This window comes from Nicotiana sylvestris, chromosome 10 (genome assembly GCF_000393655.2).
Source record: "Nicotiana sylvestris chromosome 10, ASM39365v2, whole genome shotgun sequence".
In the NCBI taxonomy this organism is placed as follows: Eukaryota; Viridiplantae; Streptophyta; class Magnoliopsida; order Solanales; family Solanaceae; genus Nicotiana; species Nicotiana sylvestris.
In genome coordinates this window covers 11659325-11683880 of record NC_091066.1, presented here as the reverse complement: position 1 = coordinate 11683880, position 24556 = coordinate 11659325, and the positions used below count along the sequence as shown (strand labels likewise).

General features: G+C 38.1%; 2 protein-coding genes and 1 non-coding gene across 3 annotated transcripts; 2 read left to right on the top strand and 1 right to left on the bottom strand.

Annotated features, from left to right (window-relative positions):
- The first annotated feature begins 30 nt into the window (after nt 1–30).
- On the top strand, nt 31–4757 carry LOC104236848 (probable pectinesterase 29). The gene is made up of 6 exons (XM_009790864.2): nt 31–192; nt 1025–1170; nt 1635–1794; nt 2385–2597; nt 3411–3655; nt 4461–4757. The coding sequence occupies exons 2-6, from the start codon at nt 1040–1042 to the stop codon at nt 4630–4632; spliced, it is 921 nt and encodes a 306-aa protein (XP_009789166.1). The 5' UTR covers nt 31–192; nt 1025–1039; the 3' UTR covers nt 4633–4757.
- Nucleotides 4758–18941: 14184 nt separating this feature from the next.
- LOC138879005 (uncharacterized) lies at nt 18942–19352 on the bottom strand. Its single transcript, XM_070158577.1, has one exon. It carries the CDS (start codon nt 19350–19352, stop codon nt 18942–18944), a length of 411 nt encoding a protein of 136 aa, XP_070014678.1.
- Nucleotides 19353–23856: 4504 nt separating this feature from the next.
- On the top strand, nt 23857–23962 carry LOC138880565 (small nucleolar RNA R71). Its single transcript, XR_011403299.1, has one exon. It is a non-coding gene; the product is annotated as a small nucleolar RNA R71 (small nucleolar RNA).
- The last annotated feature ends 594 nt before the right edge of the window (nt 23963–24556 follow it).

Here is a 24556-nt window from a genome sequence, read left to right as displayed (position 1 = left end):
ATTTGAATAAATCATACTCAGTAAAGCAAGTGCTGACTTCTCAAATATTAATGTAAAATATATGGTAACTGGTAAAGTTGCTGCCATGTGACCAGGAGAAGGGGAGCATTAGCGTAATTGGTAAAGTTGCTGCCATGTGATCATGAAGTCAAGGATTCGAGCCGTGGAAATAGTCTCTTGCAGAAATGCAGGGTAAGATTGCGTACAATAGATCCTTTGTGGTCCGGTCCTTTTTCGAAGCTTACGCATAGTGGGAGTTAAGTGCACCGGGTTGCCTTTTATATGGGATGGAAGGAGATTATCTTTTTACAACAAATGTTGTCAATTTATATTAATTTAGATTGTTGAATGTAATTCAACTAAAAGGAATTAGAGAAAAGTTCATTCAAGTATAATCTTGTGCTCAAGCTCAGATCAAAGCCACTTACAGTGAATGAGAACCTTCTTTCACGTTAATAGCCATACCACACAACCCATTTATAACGCCCATACATTACTTTTTTTTACATTTTTAAAGCAATTCTTTTTTAGTTTCTAACACTATTGTTTCTCCACGTTTCACTTTTTCCTTATAAGTTTCCATTGTTAGACTCTAAAGTCAAATCTAAATTGTCAATCATATGTTCTATAAATGTTTCTAGTAATTAAAGTACTTGAGAAATAAACATTGATTCTTCAAAAAATGAGAAAATGAAATAAAAATGGAAGGTAACAGATTCTGCAAATCATTATAATTATTTTCTGTGACAAATATTCTTTACTTGGTCGCTTTTTATATTTTTACCTTCTGAGTCTCCAAAAAAAAAGAAATATTACTCCATATATAGAGAGTTGTATTTAAGGGGTGATTTTAACTTGTTTTAAACTTGTTATTCAGCTTCAAGTTTTTTAATAGTATCTAATTTCCTTTCCCTTCCACTGATATTTTCTTGAAAATATGGCTTCTTTTTTCTGTAATACTCTTGTTTTTTTCTTCTTGGGGTTTGTTGAACTGGGAAATGCAAGATATGTTACTGGTTTTCAGTGGAAACAGCAGAAGATGAACTACAAAACAGTGTATGTGGATCCATCTGGACATGGCCAGTTCAAAACTATCCAATCAGCCATTGATTCTGTCCCTCAAAATAACCAGAATTGGATTTGTATTAACATCAAAGCTGGACAATATAGGTATCTCTTTACTGTCTTGATTTATGTACTACTCTTTTTTCGATTTAAGTTACATGCACTTACAATATATAGAATCTTTGCATTAAGGCAAACAAAGCATCCTGCATTCTCGCAGGATTCAGGGAATGACCGCACCCCAAGAGGTGTGATGTAAAGTTGTAAACAGCCTACCCTAATGCAAATATTAGTGACTGCTTCGACTGCTCGATTAACCTGTAGGTCACACGGATACAATTTTAGCGTTGCTCCGATGCATATATATAGAATCTTTACACTATCGGTCTATAGTTTAGGTTACCATATAAAGCTTGTTATGCATGAATGCTTACTTGTTATTGTAGATAAATTGTATATGGTAGCGTAAAAAATTCATATATATACTATCAGTTCATAGAACTTAAACTTATCATTTTTAATGAAATTGGATGTACTATTTTAGTATGATATTGTGATATTGCATGCAGGGAACAAGTGAAAATCCCTAGAGAAAAGCCATATATTTATCTTAAAGGAGGGGATCAAGGAAAAACAATTGTGACTTGGGATGCTCATGACTCAATTGCTACAGATGCTACTTTCACTTCAGAAGCTGATAATACAATTGTGGATAGCATAACCTTTATAGTAAGTGAAAAAAAAGACAGAAAGAATTTTCACAAGAGTAAATTTAGGGAGTGTTTGGTATGTCAGAAAAACAGTTTTTGGAAAATGTTTTCTAAAAAATAACTCATTTTCTAGTATTTGGGTTCCACAAAATATTCTCAATGGATTAGTGCAGTAGCGTAGCAACATACAATTGACCACCCTTTGTAGAAAAATTATACTGCATACATAAATAAAAAATTACTTTTATATATGTATATTAAATCTTGAACATCAGTGAAATTCGTGACTTTGCCATTGGATTAATGGAAGTCACAATTATCTCCAACTCTTAATTTCATACAATTTCTTTAACCAATACTCAGAAGTTTATTATCAATATTCTTTAATACTTAAATAGTTTATAATAATACTATTCGGTTCACTAATATTACAATCAGCCTAGATATTTTTTCCAAAAACTAAATAATTTTTGAAAAATTATTCTTCGGAAAATGACTTCTCACATATAACAATCACACTCGAATTTCTTAAAATTTCTAACCAAAGTTATGGTTGACTTTAACATAAGGTCTTATATTTTTTTAACAAAATTATGTGACTTTAATCAGAATTCTTACAATTATCCTCCGAAAAGCAACAATAATCCGAGGGTGGTGGCGGTGGCGGCGATGATTTCCGGCGACAAGTCGGTGTTTTATAGGTGTGAATTTCTTGGATTACAAGACACATTATGGGATGTTCAAGGAAGACATTATTTCAAGCTTTGCACCATTGAAGGAGCTGTTGATTTCATCTTTGGTAATGGTCAATCACTTTATGAGGTGAAAATTACTTACCATTTTCTTATATATTTTTTTCTAATTTTGACTTGTTAATTAAGAGATTTTATTTCATGTTATTAATTGTAATTATTTCATGGAATTAGAAAAAAGCTACCTAAAAAACGGTGCATTTTAATAAAATAAAAAGAATACAAAGAAAGGTGCATATGCAATGGCCTAGAGATCTTAGCATGGCTGTCTCGAGCCCTAAACATTTTTGTAATTAAATAAATGGAATGAATTATTCAAAATTATTCAACACATGATAATAATTAATCCACTTTTGCAGAATTACTAGGTATATATGCCGGTGGAATTACTATAAACTGATTAGAATACACCACCGTCATAAGAATAATAATTAAACCACTTTTGTCTTGTGTTAACCATTGGATTTGATTGTTATAGGCTTGAGATAGAGAAATGACTTCTAAAAGCTACTTCTGGTAAACACTAAAGATATAATCGAGGGTCTATCAGAAACAACCTCTCAATCTTCACAACAAAGTAGGGGTAAGGTCAGCGTACACATGACTATCTTCCTCAAATCCCACTTGTATGATCATACTGGGTATGTTATTGTTGTTATAACACTAAAGACCGTCATACATCGACTTTCAAGCCCAAGTGGCCAAGTCAAAACTTTAACCAATACCATGATCTCTTCAATCTTTTAGATGATACAATTAGAAAATAAAATCCAACATATCAGTTTTAAAAGTTGTATATATGCATTGTTTTATACTTTTTATCTAGTATATACTTTCTTATAATGGAACTATAGCATATATACTTTAATATTTTTATGTGCAGAGTTGTACTATATCAGTAAATGCAGGAGCACTAGATGGATTGGCAGGGTTTATAACAGCACAAGGAAGATCAAACCCTAAAGATGGAAGTGGTTTTGTGTTCAAAAACTGTAATGTTATAGGAAGTGGACAAACATTCTTGGGCAGGCCATGGAGAGAATATGCAAGAGTTATATTCTATGATTGCAATATGTCAAATGTCATCACTCCTGAGGGTTGGACTGCTGGAGTTTTTGTTGGCAAAGAGTAAGTTCCTATCTTTCTAATTTGCACTAAAGGGCTTCTCTTTATCACAACTTAGGTTATTTAGTTCTTTTTTTTCTGTTTTACTTTTAACCCTCCGGATTTATTGGAACTTAATGGTAAGACTAATCTAGATTCACGCTAACACGCTCCTTATCGAAAAATTCTCCATTCCCAAAAATACGAATTCGAGGCTTCTGGTGTTAATGATAGAAGAATCTCAATCATCTCACCATATCCTCTAGCGAGATTTGGGTTATTTGTAAAACATATACTCATTTATTTGAATATAAAATATAATAATGTGATTTACAACTATAGAACCTTTTTTTTTTTTTTTTGGTTTTCCATCCGATATTCGGTATCTATATTGGGACTAAGCTAGATCAGAGAACTCCCACAGTGGGCGGTAAAGCGCTCCCTGACAAAGGCGACTCCATACCTAGTCAGGGCTCTAACTTGAGACCTTTAATTAAGGATGAAGGAGTAGTTACCGCTCCACCACAACTCTTGATGGTACAACTATAGAACCTTCACCATTGAACCCAGCTTAATACTAACTACTATTCCAATAAAACTCACCAAAGGCATAAAAAAGAGCAGTCTGATGCACTAAGCTCCCGTTATATGCAGGGTTCGGGAAAAGATCGAATCACAAGTATTTATTGTACGCATGCCTTACCTTAGAGGTTGTTTTAGGAAAAAACTATGGCTAGAATACTATGTGGCCAATAATTTTCTTATTTTCTTATTCATCGAGTTCTTTCGTGTTGATTTTAAATATGCTCTTTTTTTGTTTATGACATAGGAAACAATTAACATTTGCTGAGGAAAGTTGCAAAGGAACGGGATCACGCACTTCAAAAAGAGTGCAGTGGGAAGCCAAATTGAGCCAACAAGAGTTGCAACATTTAACAAGTCTTTCCTTCATTGATAATGAGGGGTGGATTACGAAACAACCCCTAAAAGTACTTCTATAGTTTATAGTAATTAGCTTAACCTAAATATATATTACGTAGACATATAACAATATTTGGAGTGAATTAAGACAAAGTAGCAGAAAGTAAATATATAATTTTTATTGTCTACAACTTTCAACTGTAATTACGTCAATCTGACAAAAATTAGTGAAAACATTTCATTTTATGTGCATGTGAAGTTTCCAACACATTTTGGGTAATTTCACAAGTTAATTCCTCGTAATGTTTCCAACACAAAACCACCAATTAGAACGTGCCACGTGTGCCGTACAAAGTTTGGAACTCTCGGTCGTAGAGTATCTTCGTGCATTATTTTCTCCAACTAGCCCAAATTATTACTGTGTTTGGCTAATTTGTTTAGCACTATTTTCTTATTAATTTACCCTAAGAATGATCTATTTCTATATATGTAGGTAAATAATGAAGTTTAAATTTATCATTTTACTTCGGTGACAAACTTTTATAGTCACAGGAACATTATAGGAGTAGCATATTTAAGATCATAATTTTTAAAAGTCGTATAACCATACAAAGGTATATCCACTATTGAAGACCTTATCCAATAATGCAAAAGAAGTCGGACTTTTTTCACTTTTAGCCCCCGCCAAAAACTATTTACGTTCGGTAGTCTAAAAAATGTATACAATTTATAAAATTTTTGTATATAAAATACAGATATATATATATATATATATATATATATATATATATATATATATATATATATATATATATATATACAAAATATATATATTTTTTGACTTTTCTTTTAAAAGCGGCTATACAATATCGTTTTCCCGTAGAAATCCTCACCTCTTGCTGCTCAGACTTGTAATATATGGAGATGAAAGGTAGTACACTATTTGAAAACAAAACGAATGTAAAGTAGTAATTCACTCTCCATTATTGTCATTAATTAAACTTTGGATACAATATTGAAACTCCGAAAGTTTAGAAAGAAGAAAGCAACCACACAAATACATAGAATAAATGAAAAAAGCAAGAAGCTCAAGAGCCAATTATTCAAAAGAAAAAGAAACACAAGTCCAGTTATTAATTACTGCATGCATAGCAGCAACCTAATTATAGAAATCTTTTGCAAGGATTATATATATATATATCTATATATATATATCTATATATAAATTAAATTAGTTTCCACCATCCTTTCCAATAAGATCTCCCAACAAATTTCCAGTAAGACCGAAAGCATCTGCTATCGCACCCAGCACTCCTCCCCCAACAACACCGTCACCGCCGGCTGAGCCACCGTCAGCGAGCAACCGCCTACCGGCAGGCATACCAGACGGATGCTCAATGTCAGCAAAAGCCATGGCCCCACTTATGAAAAGAACAACCAACACAACAACTCCAAGAAAACCAGCTGAGATAATTAATACCCATTATATGAATTATGATACTTATGAAGAAGAGCAAGTAAGAAAATAGTTAATGTAAATAAGAAGCAGGTGGAGAATACGGGAGAATGCACTTATCTGGGCAAGCTATATATAGTGTTAATAAAGTGACCATCTTCTTGTACTAGTCGACTAGAGGTGGCAAACGGGCGGGTCAGGTCGGATATGGGACTAGTCGAAATGAATAATGAAAAAACGAATAAATTGTCGACCCGACCCATATTTAATACTGTGAAAATACGGGTTAACCGGTGGATATAATATGGGTAAGTTTCTTCAATATGATCTTTTAGGAGAATTTCTAGTCTCCCAAACTTGAGGAAACCCCCAATTTGAGGTTCTACAAATATAAAAGTTAAACACATTAGTTATCCACTGGTTATCCAGTTATTATCCATTTTCTAAGTGGATATTATGGTTCTTATCGATATTTGACCCGTTTTACAAAAATTCATTATCCAACCATTTTTTAGTAAATAATATGAATGATTAACTGTTTTCTTTTAATCATTTTGCTACCACTATAGTCGACTGACAATAACATCCTTATTTCGAGCATATAATTAAGAACAAGTGTGAAGTAATTATTCCATGTGATGATTCATACAAAAATATAAAAGAATATGAGATTACTTACTTGCACGATCTTAAGGCCGATATCCCCAAAAATCTTTTTCTTCTAATTATATTGCCTTATGATTCACTAAAAGTTAGTACTATCTACTTAATCTTCTATATTATATTAAAAGGAGAGTAGTATGCATCGTGGTTAAGCCAAGTGGCAAACTAAAATGAAGTCACTTGGCAATTTTAAGACAACATTAATAATTAAAAATTATAAATGGAAACATAATTAATGGAAGTAGTTGAATTAATTTTATACATAATCTTAATAGATCTTAGGCAATCTAATCTATATATAGTCAGACCTCTCTATAACAGCATCCTTATATAACAACATTTCACTATAAAAGTCAAGTTTTTTCGAAACCAAATGTCATATTTTGTTATAATATATGTTCTCTATAACAACAATTCCAAAATATTTGGAACAAACAAGGCTGTTATAGAAAGTTTTGACTCTCTCTCTCTCTCTATATATATATATAGATCCACTAATAGACTTTCTTCTATATTAGCTATAATATGGAGGTAAAAATTAGTTACAAAATTATAATAGAAAAAATAAAAAATATAGAAAGATGTAAATTGGGATAACATATGACTTTGAAGTAAATTAAAATAAGATCTTACATAAAATATATAAATCATTTATAAGATAAGAAAAGAAATTAAATAATCAGTAAAAAATATTTTAATGACAAGAATAACATAGGCATATTAATATTGACAAATCGGGCAAACTTATATTTTATACCTACATAAATATTTCTTATATAATAAAAAAAATTAACTTAATAAGAACAAATCTTAACTACTCTGATTAGTAGCAAATGAATTACTGTGAGAAAGAATATATATAAAGTATAAATATATAAAGAGATATAAATAGTATATACTATTTAACTTTATATTTGAACGCATGTTTTGAAAGATATATATATATATATATACTTTATGTATGTTCTTTCGCATAGTAATTCATTTGCTATTTATCCAAAAATATATATTATGTATATACTTTATATATATCCTTGGCAAAGTACATAGTTTACCCATCAACCTTGCAGCAAAATCCCTGTTACAAATCTCTCTTTCACGGAAATTTTTTACACACTCAATTTTTTAAAAGTGTGTCTAAGACACACTACTTTTGTGCTTGATCAATTTTTCAGATAACGTGAAAATCACGCCTAATAGGATCGTGACATGTGTCATTGACTTTAAAAAGGAAAAAAATATTAGAAATTAAAATTAAAACCCATCTTCTTCATCTTTCCATTTTCTATCTTCACCATCATTATTGTTACCACCATGGTTGTTTGTGAGAAAGTTTCCAATAACACCAAAATGCAACCACACTATCTAAACAACTAGCCGAAAATAATGGAGCAACACATTGAGTTCAATAACCCAATAATTAACAAGACCCAATTGAATTTTCAAGCTTTTTTCGATACCCCAACAATGGTGGATTCTAGATTTTTCCACCAAACCTTCAATTCTACTATTAAAGCTTTTAAATCTATAATAAATAAATAGTTTTCACAATATTTAGACAATAAACCAACAAAATCTGCTCAATTTTAGATCTAAAATTGATATGTTCTTTCAAAAATTCTATTTGGGGAATAAAATGAGGGGGAGGGCGGTGAGGAAGAAGAACAGAGGGAGGGGGAGGGGAGACAAAAAATGTGATTTTTTACGGGTTTCACGCACTTTTTTGTGTGTGTAAACACACAAGTGCTATCTGGTCAAAAGTGGTGTGTCTTAGACACACTTTTGAAAGGTTGAGTGTGTAAAAAGTTTTCCGTGAAAGAGAGGTGTGTAATAGGGATTTCGCTGCAATGTTGATTGTAACGATCCGACCGATCGTTTTAAGCTTTAACACGTCATTCAACAGTTTGAGGCTATGAGCAGCTTCACTTCAGGTATTATTACTTGTACTCGTGGTCGAAATTGAATTTCGGGAAGTTTGGAAGTTATATGGAAAGAAAATCCACATTTCGGAAGCTTTAAGTTGAAAGAATTGACTAGGGTTTGATTTATGAGTAAACGACATCGAAATCAGGATTTGAAGGTTCCAACAGGTTCGTATGATGATTTTGGAATCGGGCGTATGTCCGGATCGGATTTTGGATGACCCGAGAGCGTTTCGGTGCCTATTGTGGAAGTTAGCATTTTGCAAGAATTTTATAAATTTGGGTTGAAGTGCATTTCGATGCTATCGATGTCCATTTGGGATTTCAAGTCTGGGAGTAGCTCCGTATGGTGGCTCTGGTATTGAAATTTGGGAGCGCGTCCGGAAGTGGATTTGGAGGTCCGTAGGTCATTTTGGAGTCATTTGGCTAAAGTTAGAAATTTGAAGGTTTTTGAGAAGTTTGACCGGAAGTGAAATTTTTTGATATTGGGATCAGATTCCAATTTCGGAAGTTGGAGTAAGTCCATAATGTCAAATATGACTTGTGTGCAAAATTTGAGGTCAATCGGACAAGATTTGATGGGTTTCGGCATCGAAAGTTGAAGTTTGAAATTCTAAAGTTCATCATGTTTGAAATGGAGTATGATTCGTGATTTTAGCGTTGTTTGACGTAATTTGAGGCCTCGAGAAGGTCCGCATTACGGTTTGGGACTGGCTGGTATGATTGGTTGGGGTCCCGCGGGCCTCGGGTGGAATCCGGATGGTTAACAGATCAAATTTGGAATTTAAAGAAGAAATGAAGCAACTGCCTTCTGGTGTAACCGCACCTGCGAGGCTTGGGCCGCAGGTGTGGAGCCGCAGAAGCGGCCCTTGTGTCGTAGAAGCGGAAATGGACCGGGCTAGGCTGGGACCGCAGATGCGGTCATTTTGCCGCAGAAGCAGGACTACACTTGCAGAAGGAGAAGCACAGAAGAAGAGTGAGGGGCCTGGTGATAGACCGCAGAAGCGGTTGTGGGGCTGCACCTGCGGTACCGCAGAAGCGGTTAAGTTATCGCAGGTGCGAAAAGGCCGGAGGCAGTGAGGTTCTTTAAAATCGGGGTTTGGCTCATTTTCACTCCATTTTCTTTCACGTGAGCCGATTTTGGAGCAACTTGGAGTGCCATTTTCACCACCAAGCATGAGGTAAGTGGTATATGCTGGTTTGAGTTCGATACATCGATTATGTATGTGTTTTAACATGGAAATTACTATAAATTTGGGATTTTGATGAAAACCTAGAAATTTGGTATTCTTGGATTTTGACCACGATTTTGGTCATGAAATTGAGAGTAAAATATATATTTGAGTTCGTGAGGTTGTCGGCAAACTTTATTTTCAAAAAATTTCAGAATCCGGGTACGTTGTCCCGAAGGCGATTTTGTCAACTTTTTGATCGAGGTTAGAAATTATTATAAATTAGATTATTATGAGTAATTGAACATATATTAATGGGTTTGCATAATTATTGGCTAGTTTTGGAGCGTTGTGAATCGATTTGAGTATTCGAAAGGGCGTAGAATGTCGGTTATGGAACTTCAGAGCGAGATGAGTCTCCTTTCTAACCTTGTAAGAGGGAATTGTCCCCATAGGTGAATTAATTGGATATGTGCTTTTATTTTTAGGGGCTACGTACGTACGAGGTGATGATAATCCGTGCGTAGCTACTATTATGCATATGTCCGGGTAGTCCTAGGTTACATCATGCTTTGATGATATTGTTGTTGGTTGATATTATTGTTTGCCATGAGAAAAAATAAGATTGAGGTTGCGTAATAATTGTGTTGAAAGGTATTTCAAGGAAATGCTGAAATTCGTTTATGGAGTTTGGCAATTTGTGGATACACCACAGATATATTTGCATGATGCTGGATACTTTATTTTCCGATTTCAGAATGATGAAGATAAGCTGAAGGTATTGGAGTATGGCCCATACACATTCAACAATAGACCTATGATGCTAAAACACTAGGAACCGAATTTTGATATTAGCAAAGAAACCAATCGAATTGTTCCTACATGGGTAATTCTACCTGGGCTGCCGATACAATATTGGGCAATTGAGAATTTGGGCATAATTGCGAGCCACCTCGGTAAACCTGTATGCACTGATAAATTGACAACACAAGAGGATAGAATCTAATATGCTAGAATATTGGTGGACATAGACATTTCACAAACTTTCCCTGAGCAAGTACTGATTGAGGATGAGAAAGGTGGCTTCAAGGAGCAGAAATTGAAATATGAATGGAAGCCTTCTTATTGCCAGGGTTGTTTACAAATAGGACACATAACTGGCAATTGTAAGAAGGAACATAAGACTGATAATAAATGAGAGGGGAGAAGAGCCGAACCGGAAAGGAAGAAGACAAAGGCAGAAAAAATAGCCAGTAGCCCAATGGAAAGTGAAAAATAACATGCCTAAACCGCATGAACAAGAGGAACAACGGAAGGAAGAAGTTTCTGTGCAGGCTGATGGCAAAGTGAATACTGATGAACAAGCCAGAATAGTAAAATGGAAAATGAAAGTCCTTCCTCAAAGAAGTGAATCTCAGGAAGGTGTCATGACTGATGAAGAAGTAGAAAAGTTGCTAAGCAAAAACAGATTCAGCTCTCTGAGGATTTAAACAAAAGAGATTACCAAAGGAGTAGAAAGGGCCACTAGTACCTCTGATAAGTTTCCCCTATGATAGTATGTTCGTGGAACATCAGAGGGCTAAATAAGCCCTTTAAGCAGAAGGAACTCAAGGCCTTTCTGCTTAAGAATAAAGTGTCCATAATAGGGTGCCTTGAGACAAGAGTGAAAGACAAAAAAGTAGCTAAAGTAAAAAGGAAATTTGAAGGAGAATGGACAATATATGACAACTATACTGTAGCTCCTAAAGGGGAGAATTTGGGTGCTTTGGAAGGATCATTTAGTGGAAACACATGTGTCTATGGCAAGTCACCAGATGGTCCACTGTATTGTAAAAGATAAAGGTTCTGATTTCTCTTGTGAATTGACCTTTATCTATGGTTACAATACAATTGTAGATAGGAAAGAACTATGGGATCAGCTGAAAAGTCTTAATAATAACATAAAGGTTCCATGGTTGGTGATGGGGGATTTTAACACAATGTTGTCAGTTAATGATAGACTGAATGGAAACCTTGCCCACCAAATAGAAATTTAGGACTTCTAAAATTGTATAACAAATATGGGGATGGAACAACTGAACAGAAAGGGCTGGCAATGGTCATGGTACAACAAACGAGAGGAAACAGAAAGAATCTACAGCAATATTGATTGGGTGTTTGGGAATCCTCACTGGTTCATGCTTTACAATGAGATTGAAGCTTTCTATGATTGTCATCGTGTATCAGGTCATTCACCAATTCTCACTAGCACTAACAGAGTCAAACAGAGGCTGCCCAAGCCATTTAGATTGTTAAATGCACTTCTACAACAACAAGAATTCAAAGAAGTGGCGCAACAGGTATGGGGACGGAACATAGAGTGGTATACCATATACTCAGTATGGAGAAAATTGAAACTGATTGAGCAAGGTGCAAGGCACATAAACAGAGAATTTTCCTCTTTGGAGAGGAAACTGAATCCTATGAGACCTGAGCTGAAAGAAATAAAAGAGCAGATGAACACTGACTTATTTAATAATCATTTGATCACAAAGGAAAAAGAGTTGCTGCATCAGATAGAAAAATGGGAAGGCATACATGATCAAGTTTTAAGACAGAAGTCTAGGGCCACTTGGATCCAAGCAGAGGATTCAAACACAAAGTTTTTTCATTCCTAAGTGAAAGCAAGGCAAGCTAGAAATAGAATAGGTTCTATATGTAATGAACAAGGAGTAAGACTGACTGAACCTAAGCTGGTGGAAAAGGAATTTGTTCAATTTTTTCAAAAGCTATTGGGGACTTGTGCAGATGAATTACCATGTTTGGATGTAAGCATTGTTAAGCTTGGTCCATGCTTAACCAAAGAACAACAAATGGGGATGCTTAAGCAGGTTACAAAGGAAGAAATCTTTCAGGTAGTCAAAGAACTGCCCAATGACAAAGCCCCGGGCATTGATGGTTACTCAACTGAATTCATTAAACACTACTGGGATACTATTGGTATAGAGATTACAAAGGCAGTCCTTGAATTCTTTGCAAATGGAAAGCTGTTAAGGAGTGTGAACTGCACAATTGTGACATTGGTACCTAAAGTAGCAAGTCCTACTTATGTTAAAGAATATAGACTCATTGCATGTTGCACTACTTTATACAAGGTGATAGCTAAGATCCTAATAGAGAAACTGAAATCAGTGGTGGATTATGTAGTTGGGCTTGCACAATCTGCATTTATTGAAGGGAGGAATATATTGGACAATGTAATCTTGGCACATGAATTGGTCAAAGGTTACACACAAAAAGGTGTATCTCCTAGATGTTTAATCAAGGTGGATATAAGAAAGGCATATGACTCAGTGGAGTGGCCATTTCTAAGGATGGTTCAGTTAGAATATGGCATTCCTGTAAAGATAGTAGATATGATAATAGAATGTGTTATGACACTCAGCTACTCATTTTTACTCAATGGGGGTTTGACAACTAAATTTCAAGCAAAAAAGGGACTGAGACAGGGGGATCCTATGTCCCCCTACTTGTTTGTGTTGGTCATGGAATACCTCAATCGAAGTTTGAAGACACTTGAACAAGTTCCAGATTTCAATTATCATCCAAGGTGTGCCAAGCTTAAACTAACACACATGTGTTTTGCATATGATTTGATCATGTGTTGCAGAGCTGACAGAATATCAATACAACTAATTCTCAAGGCATTTCATCACTTCTCTGTTGTCACCTGGGTTAAAAGCGAATATGGAAAAAAGCTCATTCTATGTGGCTAGAGTAAATGAGGAATTCAAGACTTCAATACTCTCTGAAATGCACTTTTCTCTAGGGAAGTTCCTATTCAAGTATTTGGGAGTGTCACTGTCAACAAAAAAGTTATCAACAATTCAATGTATGCCACTGGTGGAAAGAATTATAGCAAGAATCAAGTGCTAGACTGATCACGCCCAACTATGCCTTATAAAAAGGATAAAGCGGTCGCTGCAAAATATAATCCAAGTATTTAGGCTAGAATGGAATCCACAGGGAATTAACCTACCAATTACTCTTGTTAGACTCACTAAATTCTTCGTAATCAACTTCTCAGATATTTTGAATAATAATTGGAGATGTTTTTACTAACTATAACTGAATAAAATTAAGTAAACTAAAAGCTAACTATGATTGAGTTGTAAACAAATAAGAGAAGGATCTAAGGTTGTGATTTCCCCTATTGATGGAATCCCTTCCTGTTATGTTTCGCATAGAATTGCCTAATCGTCTCTATCGATCATAAGCACTCTTACTACCATAAATCTCTCCCGAGTAATTACGATAATTTACTAGACGCACTCTCCCGAGTTACGCTAGCTTACTTTTATTACGGCTCACTTTAGATCGCACCCAAGTTTTTTTATCCCTAATCCCACCTTTAAACCCTCGGTTATTGATTCCTCATATACTTTGGGAGTGGTGTTGTTAAAAAATTACTTAATATGCACTCTCTCCCGAGTAATACATACTAAATAGGCACAGCTAATTGAGGATCCTATCAATTAACTACAATGAGAACGTAGTTGAACAAATAGAGATTAAACCGGGTAAACTATATTAACATAACACGAAGTTCATCCTTCAACAGGTTCCATCAAAACCCTAGACTAAATATATAGCTACTCATAATTGTATTCATACTAACAACAACAAAATTCATCATAAATGGTAAAAACAAAAGGAAGAAAGGAAGAACTCGATGTCGAATTATCCTCCTTACCTCTTACCTCTCCTTGCCTTCAACTAAGCTGTAAAAACCTTGATAATGTCCCTTTGGGCGAGCTGGACCTCTTATAGGTTAAGTGGAATTACCCTCGAACTTCCAAATTTACCCCTGAATTATATGTTCCGAACTGGACTAGCGCGGCCGCACTCGTGCCCGTGCTAATGGTCGCGCATATAGCATAGTATTCTGTCTTGAGTTTCTGGACTAGCGCGGTCACGCTAAGGGCGCGCTAAGCTGGGCCATCATTTTAGTTCTTCTTTTCTCTCTTCTTTCACACGTACTTAGCTCCGAGGGGCTTCCCTTGCTTTAATTTAGCTCTAAACACTGTGCTATGTTCTCATAAGCGCCACTCGCTCATACAAAACATGAAACTCACAATTAGAGCCAATTTATTGTCATTTAACTATCCTAGAACAGTGAAGCATAGTCAAGTTGGGGCATAAACAGTCGCCAAATTACATGAATTTAGCTTATTATCAACACCCACACTTAAATCATTGCTATTCCTCGAGCAATCCATCACACTCTATAAAGGTTCCTTCACTAAGCTTTTCCCCTAACGTATCACGCCAAGAACAAATCACCAAAGATACGTCTAGTAGTGGACAATCTTTGCCTCAAAAGTCGACTCTCACGTGCCGTGCAATATTCACACTTACTCAAATTACTCTATACAGAGGTCAAGACTTACCTTTCCTTCGTGAATCATATGCCCTCACATCACACAAGAGAGTAGTTCCACAAATAATAATATTAAGAACAATTAGGAACTTAGATAGACAAAATTTGTTCACTCTCAAAACGAACATTCACATGCCACACAGATGCACCATAGGCTTGCCCGTAGTGTACTACTTTACTAATCGAGCCCATTCAGTCTAAGATCAATTAGGACTTCATTTGGTTGTAATGAAGGCCAAGATACGGGTAGGATATATTTGGATATAGTGACTAACCTCCCTAAGAACTTTTAATACAATCACATTAACATTCAAAACCATACTGATGTCAAACCAGACATTCCACCGCACTTCTATTTATAACACCCCAACTCCATTAGGTGCAATTGTATCAAGTCACCACTTATCAAATATTACATTTACTCATTTTCTTTTTTTTCTTTTTTAAGTGGTGCTTATTCTTTTACTTTTTTCAAAATACTGCACCTTTTTCTCTATTTCATCGGTTCCACTCAAAAAAATAAACCACCACCCCACACTTTAGCTTTTGCATATTTCATAACCATTCAAGTGCTCATGAGAGGTAAAAGGGTTCAAATAATTGGGTAAGGTTTGTAATGTGATTGCCAAAGAAACATGCTTATAGGCTCAACGGGGTTAACTACGATGTATCGCATTTAGGTGGGTCTACTTTATATATTTGGCTTACAAAGAAATGCCTATATCACTTCTAAGACTGAATAAAGCTACTATTTCGCTTTGCAAACACACAGGACAAGTTCTAGGAATCACATGCAAAGTATAGAATGTAGTACAACTCACACACACATGACACATGACTCACTCCAGATTGGCTTATCAAAACACTCTTGTTTGAGTAGTCAAGTCAGTTACAAACATAAAATTAAGGTAGTCCAACAAGAATCAACCACTGAGACTAAGTGTCACACTCTAGTGTCTACTGTGTTAAGGTGTATTAACGCCAAGGGTTCTCATTCTATTTCAGATCATAGCCCATCAATACTAACTAAAAACTAAAAACAAAATAAACAAAAACTAACTACACCCGGTTCAAGAAAAACCCTTGGAAAAGAACCGTGGCCCAAAGAAGAACCAAGGGGGAGTTACTACACTACCTAAAACAAAAAAAAATCTTTTTGGTATTTTTTAGACTTACTTCCCTCAAGAAAACTGTCTAGAAGATTCGTCATCAGGAAGAGTCCAACATATTTCTGTTTTTTTTCCAATTTTTTTTTACGTCGCCTTAGACCCTCAAGAACCCCGTCGAAAGAGATCCATCGTCGGGACACGTTAACTTACCTAATTGACTATTATTCAAAACCACCAAAAACAATCAAGAAAAACAAAGAAAACATCAAATAGTCAAGTTGTTACATATACACACATACATTGAAATATCCCCCACCCCACACTTAAAAGGAAGACATGTCCTCATGGCATACAAAATAAAGGATAGTGAGGTAAAGGAACTTCCCTGAATGATCACTCTTGATCGGAGACCGTGTCTGGGTTCAGATTGCAAGCATGACCCAGAGCTCTAGACAGCCCAATACTTTCTTCTCCGATTTCACCTTCTGGGCAGCCACCGTGTCAACACGGGTACCTAAGTCAGTGACCAAGGTATGCAATCCGGACACCTCCTGCTCCAAAGCTGTGAACTGAGTAACCCGAGCAGCCCCAGATGGTGCTGCAGCCCTAGATGGTGCTGCACCCTCTGCAATTTGCTCATGGTCCGGTGACTCAACCCTGACATCCTCCTGCTCAGCCTCCTCTTCCTCAGAGTCATCAAATTTACCATTATCATCACCACCCGCTGCCATCGGCTCCTTCCCAATAGTGACCTTATCTGCTCGAAACTTGTGGTCTTTGGCACTATCCCATCCACAGGAAAATTTTTCGGCACCTGAGCTGCCTGGCAAAGTCGAGTGACTAGGGAAGGGAATAAGAACCCATACCTTTTCACCGGACAACGGGTGAACATCTCCTCATGAATCACCTTGGTCACGTCAAAGTTGTGACCATTCATAAAGCACTAAATCAGAGCCGCTCAAGGACCATTCACCTCCGTGGTATTGGAAGACAGGATCAGGCGGTTGTTGATAACATACAGCCAGCACTTCCCTTCAAAGGTTAGCTCCACGGAGTAAAACTTCTGACCATACTTCATCCAGACAATTTCCTTTTCAGGTACACAAATTGTTGCAAAGAACCTCTCCCACTACGTGTGTGATCTGACATACATCTTATAATAGTCTTCATATGGATCCACATGAGCGGGAAACTGGTATATCCTCCGTATAGCCTCAACAAAGGCATCCACCGCCTTTCTACGCACTGTTACTGTGCCATTCACATGTTCCTTTACATTGGCGTAAAATTCACGGACGACCATCACATTTCCCTCGTCCGGCCCTTCAAATTTGGAGTCCTTACCTTACCAGCTCATTATACAAGTTAGGGCAGCCCAACTGGACCGACCCTATATCCATGCCCCTTTCCGGTATCGATTTCTTAGGGGCCTTATCCGCAAAGCGGTCCTAAGCCTTGGCAGAGACGAACCTGCTACTATCAAAGGGACGAGCAGGAGCTGACCCGCGCGCCCTGGACGATCCAGCTTGACTGCTTGAAGAAGCACCTATGGTGCAGCGTTTCCTGGATGGAGCCATAGTACCTGGAAGAGGAATAGCATTAGCACAGCACAAAAGGTGTGACTAAATTGCGGTTACTCAGACTTCACTCGCACAATTGGTCACAATTACCCATTTACACTCATTGTGGCATTTAAACAAACACCTTGTGGACTTTATATACCCAATCTCCAATTTAAACACGTTGTAACCCCATGACCACCACAATTTCCCCAAATTTACCCATTAAGTTAAGAGACAATTCCACCAACATCACCACCCACAAACACTACACAAACACTACAAATTTCTACTAAGAAAAGAAAAGAAAAAGCTACTACATAATTAAAAAAAATTAAAACGAAAATCTGCGCAAAAAAAGGAAAAATGGCAAAAAGAAACCATACCTGTAGTGAGAGAATGTGGGGAGAAGTGAAGAAAAGTAGTGGAGAGTTGGGCTTGAGCCTTGGGGAATTTGGGAATGAAGAAGAAGGAAATTTTCAAGAAGATGGGAGTTAGGGTTGGGAATTTGGGCGTTAGGGATTTTTGGGGATGAAAAAGAGGGGAATAGTTGGTTGGAGGGGGGGAGGTTACTAAACACTTAATACAATTAATATACCAAATAAAGAATAAGAAATAAAAAAATAAAAAAATTAAAGCAAATGCTAAGTTAAATAGGCGGGACTAGCGCGGTCGCGCTAGTGAAAACAATGTACTTGGCCATATGCGCAGCCACTAGCATGGCCAATAGCGCGGTCACGCTTCTAAAGCGGTCACTAGCGCCGTCATAGCGCGGTCGCGCTAGTGGTTGAGATGCTGAGGCAGAATGTTTGCCCATATGCGCGGCCTGTAGAGCGGGCGCGCTCCTGGGCTGAAATATTTTCCACTTTTTCACCCGTTCTTTCCACGTCCGATGGACTTATCACCTGCCCAAGCTTACCTGCATTGGTTAGTACTTACCAAAATCAAAACTAACAACTACTTACTATCATTGTTGCCTCCCAACCAGCGCCTTAGTTAATGTCGTGGCATGACAGTTACAACAAATCAATGGGTTGCCTCCCATACAGTGTTTAATTTAACATCGCGGCACGACGCAGATAAGCGCATTTAAGGCTCGCTCGACCTCTGAGGTTCAGTCAGATAGATCACTAACACTTCCTTTGGTTCATCCATGCCCACATATGGTTTCAATCTCTGCCCATTGACTCTAAATGTATGAGAGTCTTTCTCTGAGGCAATTTCTACGGCACCTAAAGGGAATACTTTGACCACTCGAAATGGTCCAGACCATCGTGACTTGAGTTTACCCGGAAATAGGCTTAATCTTGAGTTATAAAGCAACACCATGTCTCCAGGATTTAAATTTCTCCCAACAATGTTCTTGTCATGCAACCGCATCATTCTCTCCTTATACAACCTCGTGCTCTCGAAAGCAAGATATCGGAACTCATCGAGCTCATGCAATTCTACGACTCTAATTGTTCCCGCAGCCTCAGTGTCCAGATTCAGCTGTTTCATTGCCCACTAAGCTCTATGTTCAAGTTCTACTGGCAAGTGACAGGCCTTCCTGAACACCAACTTGTATAGTGACATACCAATTGGTGTTTTGAAAGTAGTTCTATAGGCCCAGAGTGCATCATCTATCTTCTTTGCCCAATCAGTTCTTGTGGAATTCACAGTCTTGGTTAGCACACTCTTTATCTCTCTATTAGACACTTCGACCTGTCCACTGGTCTGAGGATGATATGGTGTTGCCACCTTGTGGCACATATCGTACTTTTATAGCAACTTCTCGAAGGCTCGATTGCAGAAGTGAGAGCCCCCGTCACTGATAATAAATCTCGGGGTCCCAAAATGGGTGAATATATTCTTCTTCAAAAACCCCACCACCACTCTTGCATCATTGGTGGGAAGTGTTGCAGCTTCCACCTATTTGGACGCGTAATCTACAGCAACAAGTATGTACTTATTGCCAAAGGAGCTGACGAAGGGGCCCATGAAGTTTATCCCCCAAACATTGAACACTTCAACCTCTTGAATTGGGTTTATGGGCATCTCATGGTGACGGGAAATGTTCCTGGTTCGAGGACATTCATTATAGCCCTTCACCCATTGATGTGCATCCTTAAACACTGTTGGCCAGTAGAACCCGACTTCTAGTACTTTTGATGCCGTCCTGACTTCTCCAAAATGCCCGCCATACGCCGATGCATGACATGCCTGCAAAACAGAAGATTGTTCTATCTCGGGGACACACCTCCGGATCATATTGTCAACACATATTCGAAACAGATAAGGTTCATCCCAGTAATACATGCAGCAGTCACGATAAAACTTTTTCTTTTGCACAGAGGAAAGGTCATAGGGAACTATACCGCTTGCCAGGTAATTTGCAAAGTCTGCATACCATGGCACTTCCTCAAGGCCTGTAGCGAGTAGTTGCTCATATGGAAAGGTTTCCAAAATATCCTCTACCTCAACTGATTTTTCAGCTCCTTCAAGTCGTGATAGATGATCAACGACTTGATTTTTTGTGCCCTTACGGTCACAAATCTCCAGGTCGAACTCTTGCAGTAACAGCACCCAACGAATTAGGCGTGGTTTGGACTCCTACTTCTCAATCAAGTACCTGAGAGCTGCATGATCAGTATATACAATTACCTTAGAGCCAATCAGGTATGATCTGAACTTGTCGAATGCAAACACCACAGGCAGCATCTCCTTTTCAGTCGCAGTGTAGTTCAGCTGGGCTCCACTAAACATTCTACTAGCATAGTAAATTGGGTGCATTGGCTTGTCTTTTCACTATCCCAGCATCACCCCCACTGTATAGTCACTGGCATCATACATGAGTTCGAATGGTTGCTCCCTGTCGGGGGCAATGGTGATAGGTGCTATGACTAGCTTCTTTTTCAACTCCTCGATGCTACACTGTAATCATCAGAAAACAAGAAAGGGTGATCTTTTTCTAACAACTTACAGAGAGGGTTGGCAATTTTTGAGAAGTCTTTTACGAATCTCCGGTAGAAACCGGCATGCCCGAGGAAGCTCCTGATTGCCTTGACTGAAGTGGGGGGTGGAAGCTTTGCTATCACGTCAACTTTAGCACGATCCACCTCGATTCCCTTGCTTGATACCCGGTGTCCCAAGACTATTCCCTCTTGTACCATGAAATGACACTTTTCCTAATTAAGTACCAGGTTAGTCTCAATACATCTTTTCAACACTCAGGTCAGATTTATAAGGCACTCGTCGAATGAGTTTCTCACCACTGAGAAATCATCCATGAAAACCTCCATTATGTCTTCGACCATGTAAGTGAATATGGCCATCATGCACCTTAGGAATGTGGCGGGTGCATTGTATAGGCCAAAGGGCATCCTCTGAAAAGCATAAATTCTATATGGGCATATGAAGGAGGTCTTCTCTCTTTCCTCTGGTGCAATGGAGATTTGATTGTACCCTGAATACCTATCCAGAAAATAGAAGTGGGACCTCCCTACCAATCTGTCAAACATCTGATCAATGAAGGGAAGTGGGAAGTGGTCTTTCCGGGTGGCCAGATTTAATTTCCTGTAGTCCATACAAATTCTCCAGCCTGTGGTGGTTCTTGTAGAGATCAGCTCATTGTTATCATTTTTCACCACCGTCATACCACCCTTCTTAGGAACATATTGCACCGGGCTAACCCAGTTGCTGTCAGAGATGGGGAAAATGATTCCCGCATCAAACCACTTAATCACCTCTTTCTTGACCACTTCCTTCATGTTGGGGTTCATCCTTCTTTGGTGCTCCCTGAAAGGTTTGTGCCCCTCTTCCAGCAGAATTTTATGCATATAATATGCCGGGCTGGTCCCCTTAATGTCTGCCATGGTCCACCCAATGACAGTCTTGCACTCCTTGAGTACCTGCAAAAGTTGTTGTACCTGCACATCTAACAAACTAGATGAGTTAATAATAGGTAATATGGAGCTAGGTCCTAGGAACTCATACCTGATATAGGCGGGCAGTGGCTTCAACTCCAGCTTTGGTGGTTCTTTTATGGATGGTTTGGCTGGAGGAGTTTCTCTGTTTTCTAAATGTAGGGGCTCGAATTCAAGTGTTCTATCCCAAAACCCTGTGCCCTCTAAAGCTAGTACCCATTCTGCCAATTCTTCCCCATTCACCTCATCTAAATTTACAAGACAAGCAGCAAGAGGGTCCTTAATAGTCAACGTCTCATCATCTGCTTTTACGATAACATCCACGACATCAATAAGAGAGCAATTGGCAAATTCACTTGGTTGCCTCATAGATTTCTGCATATTGAATGTTATCTCCTCATCTTTCAACCTCACCTTGAGCTCCCCAATTTCACAATCAATGAGAGCTCTCTCTGTGGCCAAGAATAGCCTTCCCAAAATTATGGGAATTTCTTCATCCACCTTGCAATCCAAAATCACAAAATCTACAAGGAACACAAATTTCCCTACCTGAATCAACACGTCATCCAAGATACCAGAAGGTCTTTTCACAAACTGTCAGCTAGCTGAAACAACATAGATGTGGGTCTAGCTCTTCCATTCCCCAACCTCTTATAGATCACCAGGGGCATAAGATTTATGCTAGCCCCCAAATCACAAAGTGCCTTGGCAAAAGCAAAGTTATCAATGGTGCAGGGAATTGTGAAACTCCCTGGGTCAGACAACTTCTCAGCAACTGGTCTAGTCACCACGGTACTGCAGGTCTGAGTTAGAGTCACTGTGGCCAAGTCTTGGAAATCAAATTTTCAGGACATCAAGTCCTTCATCATTTTTGCATAACCAGGCATCTCCTTCAAAACATCAATCAATGGAATATTTACCTGGATTTGTTTCAGCATCTCTAAAAATTTCTTGTATTGTTCCTCTTTCTGGTATTTGGCCAGCCTATGTGGGAATGGTGCTAGAGGTTTCTTCTTCCCAATTATTTGGGTTTTCTCTTTGTCAGACACCACCTCAACTACCGGTTCCTGGGCTGCCTCAGCTTCTTTCTCAGCCTCAATCTATGTGTTGGGTTCTTCCTGGGCAGGCTGTACTGTTACCTCTATCAGTTTCGTTGAATCATCTAGCTCAATGGGCACTGGTACAAGTGTCTCAGCCTATCTGCTTTCTCGAGCCCTCTCTTTCTCCAAGTCTAAGTCTCTATATTTCATAGACTTACTGCCATCAGCTGCTTCGGGCCTTGATCTTTTGGATTTACCTGCGTGTCTGCAGGCAATGTCCCATGAGGATGATTATTCAAAGACATCAAAATTTGGCCCATCTGCACTTCAATATTCTTTATAGGTGACTCATGTGCATCTATCCTTTCACTCATTTTTGCATTTGACCCAATAACCTGTTGCATCATTGCCTCGAGTCTAGCAAACCCATCTTCCTGTCTCCCACTATGTTGCTGCTGAGGAGGATGAAAATCCTGCTGCTAATTTTGATTGTTATATCCCTGTGGCCGTTGGTATGGCGCCATATTATTGTGAGGTCGCATACCTCCCATATTTCCATTGTTGAACTGTGGCTGGACTGGCCTGTATGGCTGATTCTGTTAGTCCCAATTCTGACCACCCTGTCTCTGGCCCCCATAATTAGACACATAATTCATGTCCTCAGGGTAATGATGATGATCACTTTCTGCATTCCATTGGTTACCAATTGGCTGACTAATGCAAGATGTGCATAATCCCCCATTGGTAGTGTCAACAAAGTGTACCTGCTACTTCTGTCCTGACTCTTCACCTTTTTGGTGAGTATACTCATCTGTGTCATTAATGTGGCCATATTTTCAGCAAGAGTGTTGGATGGATCTAAGGGCACTGAGTGAACTACTAGAGTGATAGGTGCATTCCTGGTTGTCCACCCCGAATTCTGTGCCATCTTGTCAAGCAGGCTCTGGCTTTCTCTTCATGTTTTACTCAAAAATGCTTCACCAGCTAAAGCATCAACATTAGCCTTCACACCATCTATCAGACCCATATAAAATCACTGCCCCAACATCTACTCTGGAATAGCATGGTGCGGACATATAACCAACATTCCTTTGAATCATTCCCATGTTTCTTGCAGTGTTTCCATTGATTTCTATTTGAAGCTCAAAATTTCATCAATTTGCTGAGCAGTCTTATTGGATAGATGAAACTTATTCACAAATTGCTTGACTAACTCCTCCCAAGTCATGATGAAGTTAATGGGGAGTGAGTTTAGCCAAGTCTAGGCAGCTCCCGTCACCGAGAATGGAAACAACAACAACTTTATTGCTTCCTGAGTTGCGTTGGACTGTCTTTGAGTTTTGAATATTGACAGGAAATTGTTCAAGTGCTATTGAGGATCTTCAATGTATGACCCCGAAAATAGTCCCTTATTCTGCAACAAGTGCAACATGTTGTTCATTATTTGAAAAGATTCGGCCTGTATTTGCGGGACTAATATCGATGTGTCCAAATTCTCTGCTGTGGGTTGTGCCCAGTCATATAAAGCAGCCTCTAGCACAAGAGGTGCTACCACTGGCGCTACTGGCGCAGCTGGGTCTACCACGTTATCCCCCATGTCTGGTTCGAGTTGTTCAGTTGATTGTTTTTCCGGTTGGCCCGATTCAAGGCCATGAAAACTTTCTCGGGATTTGATAATGCTTCAAATACTTCACCAGTTCTCGATGAGTTTCTAGGCATCCACTTGTACAACCAAGTCAACAAATGCTAAAATTTCAAT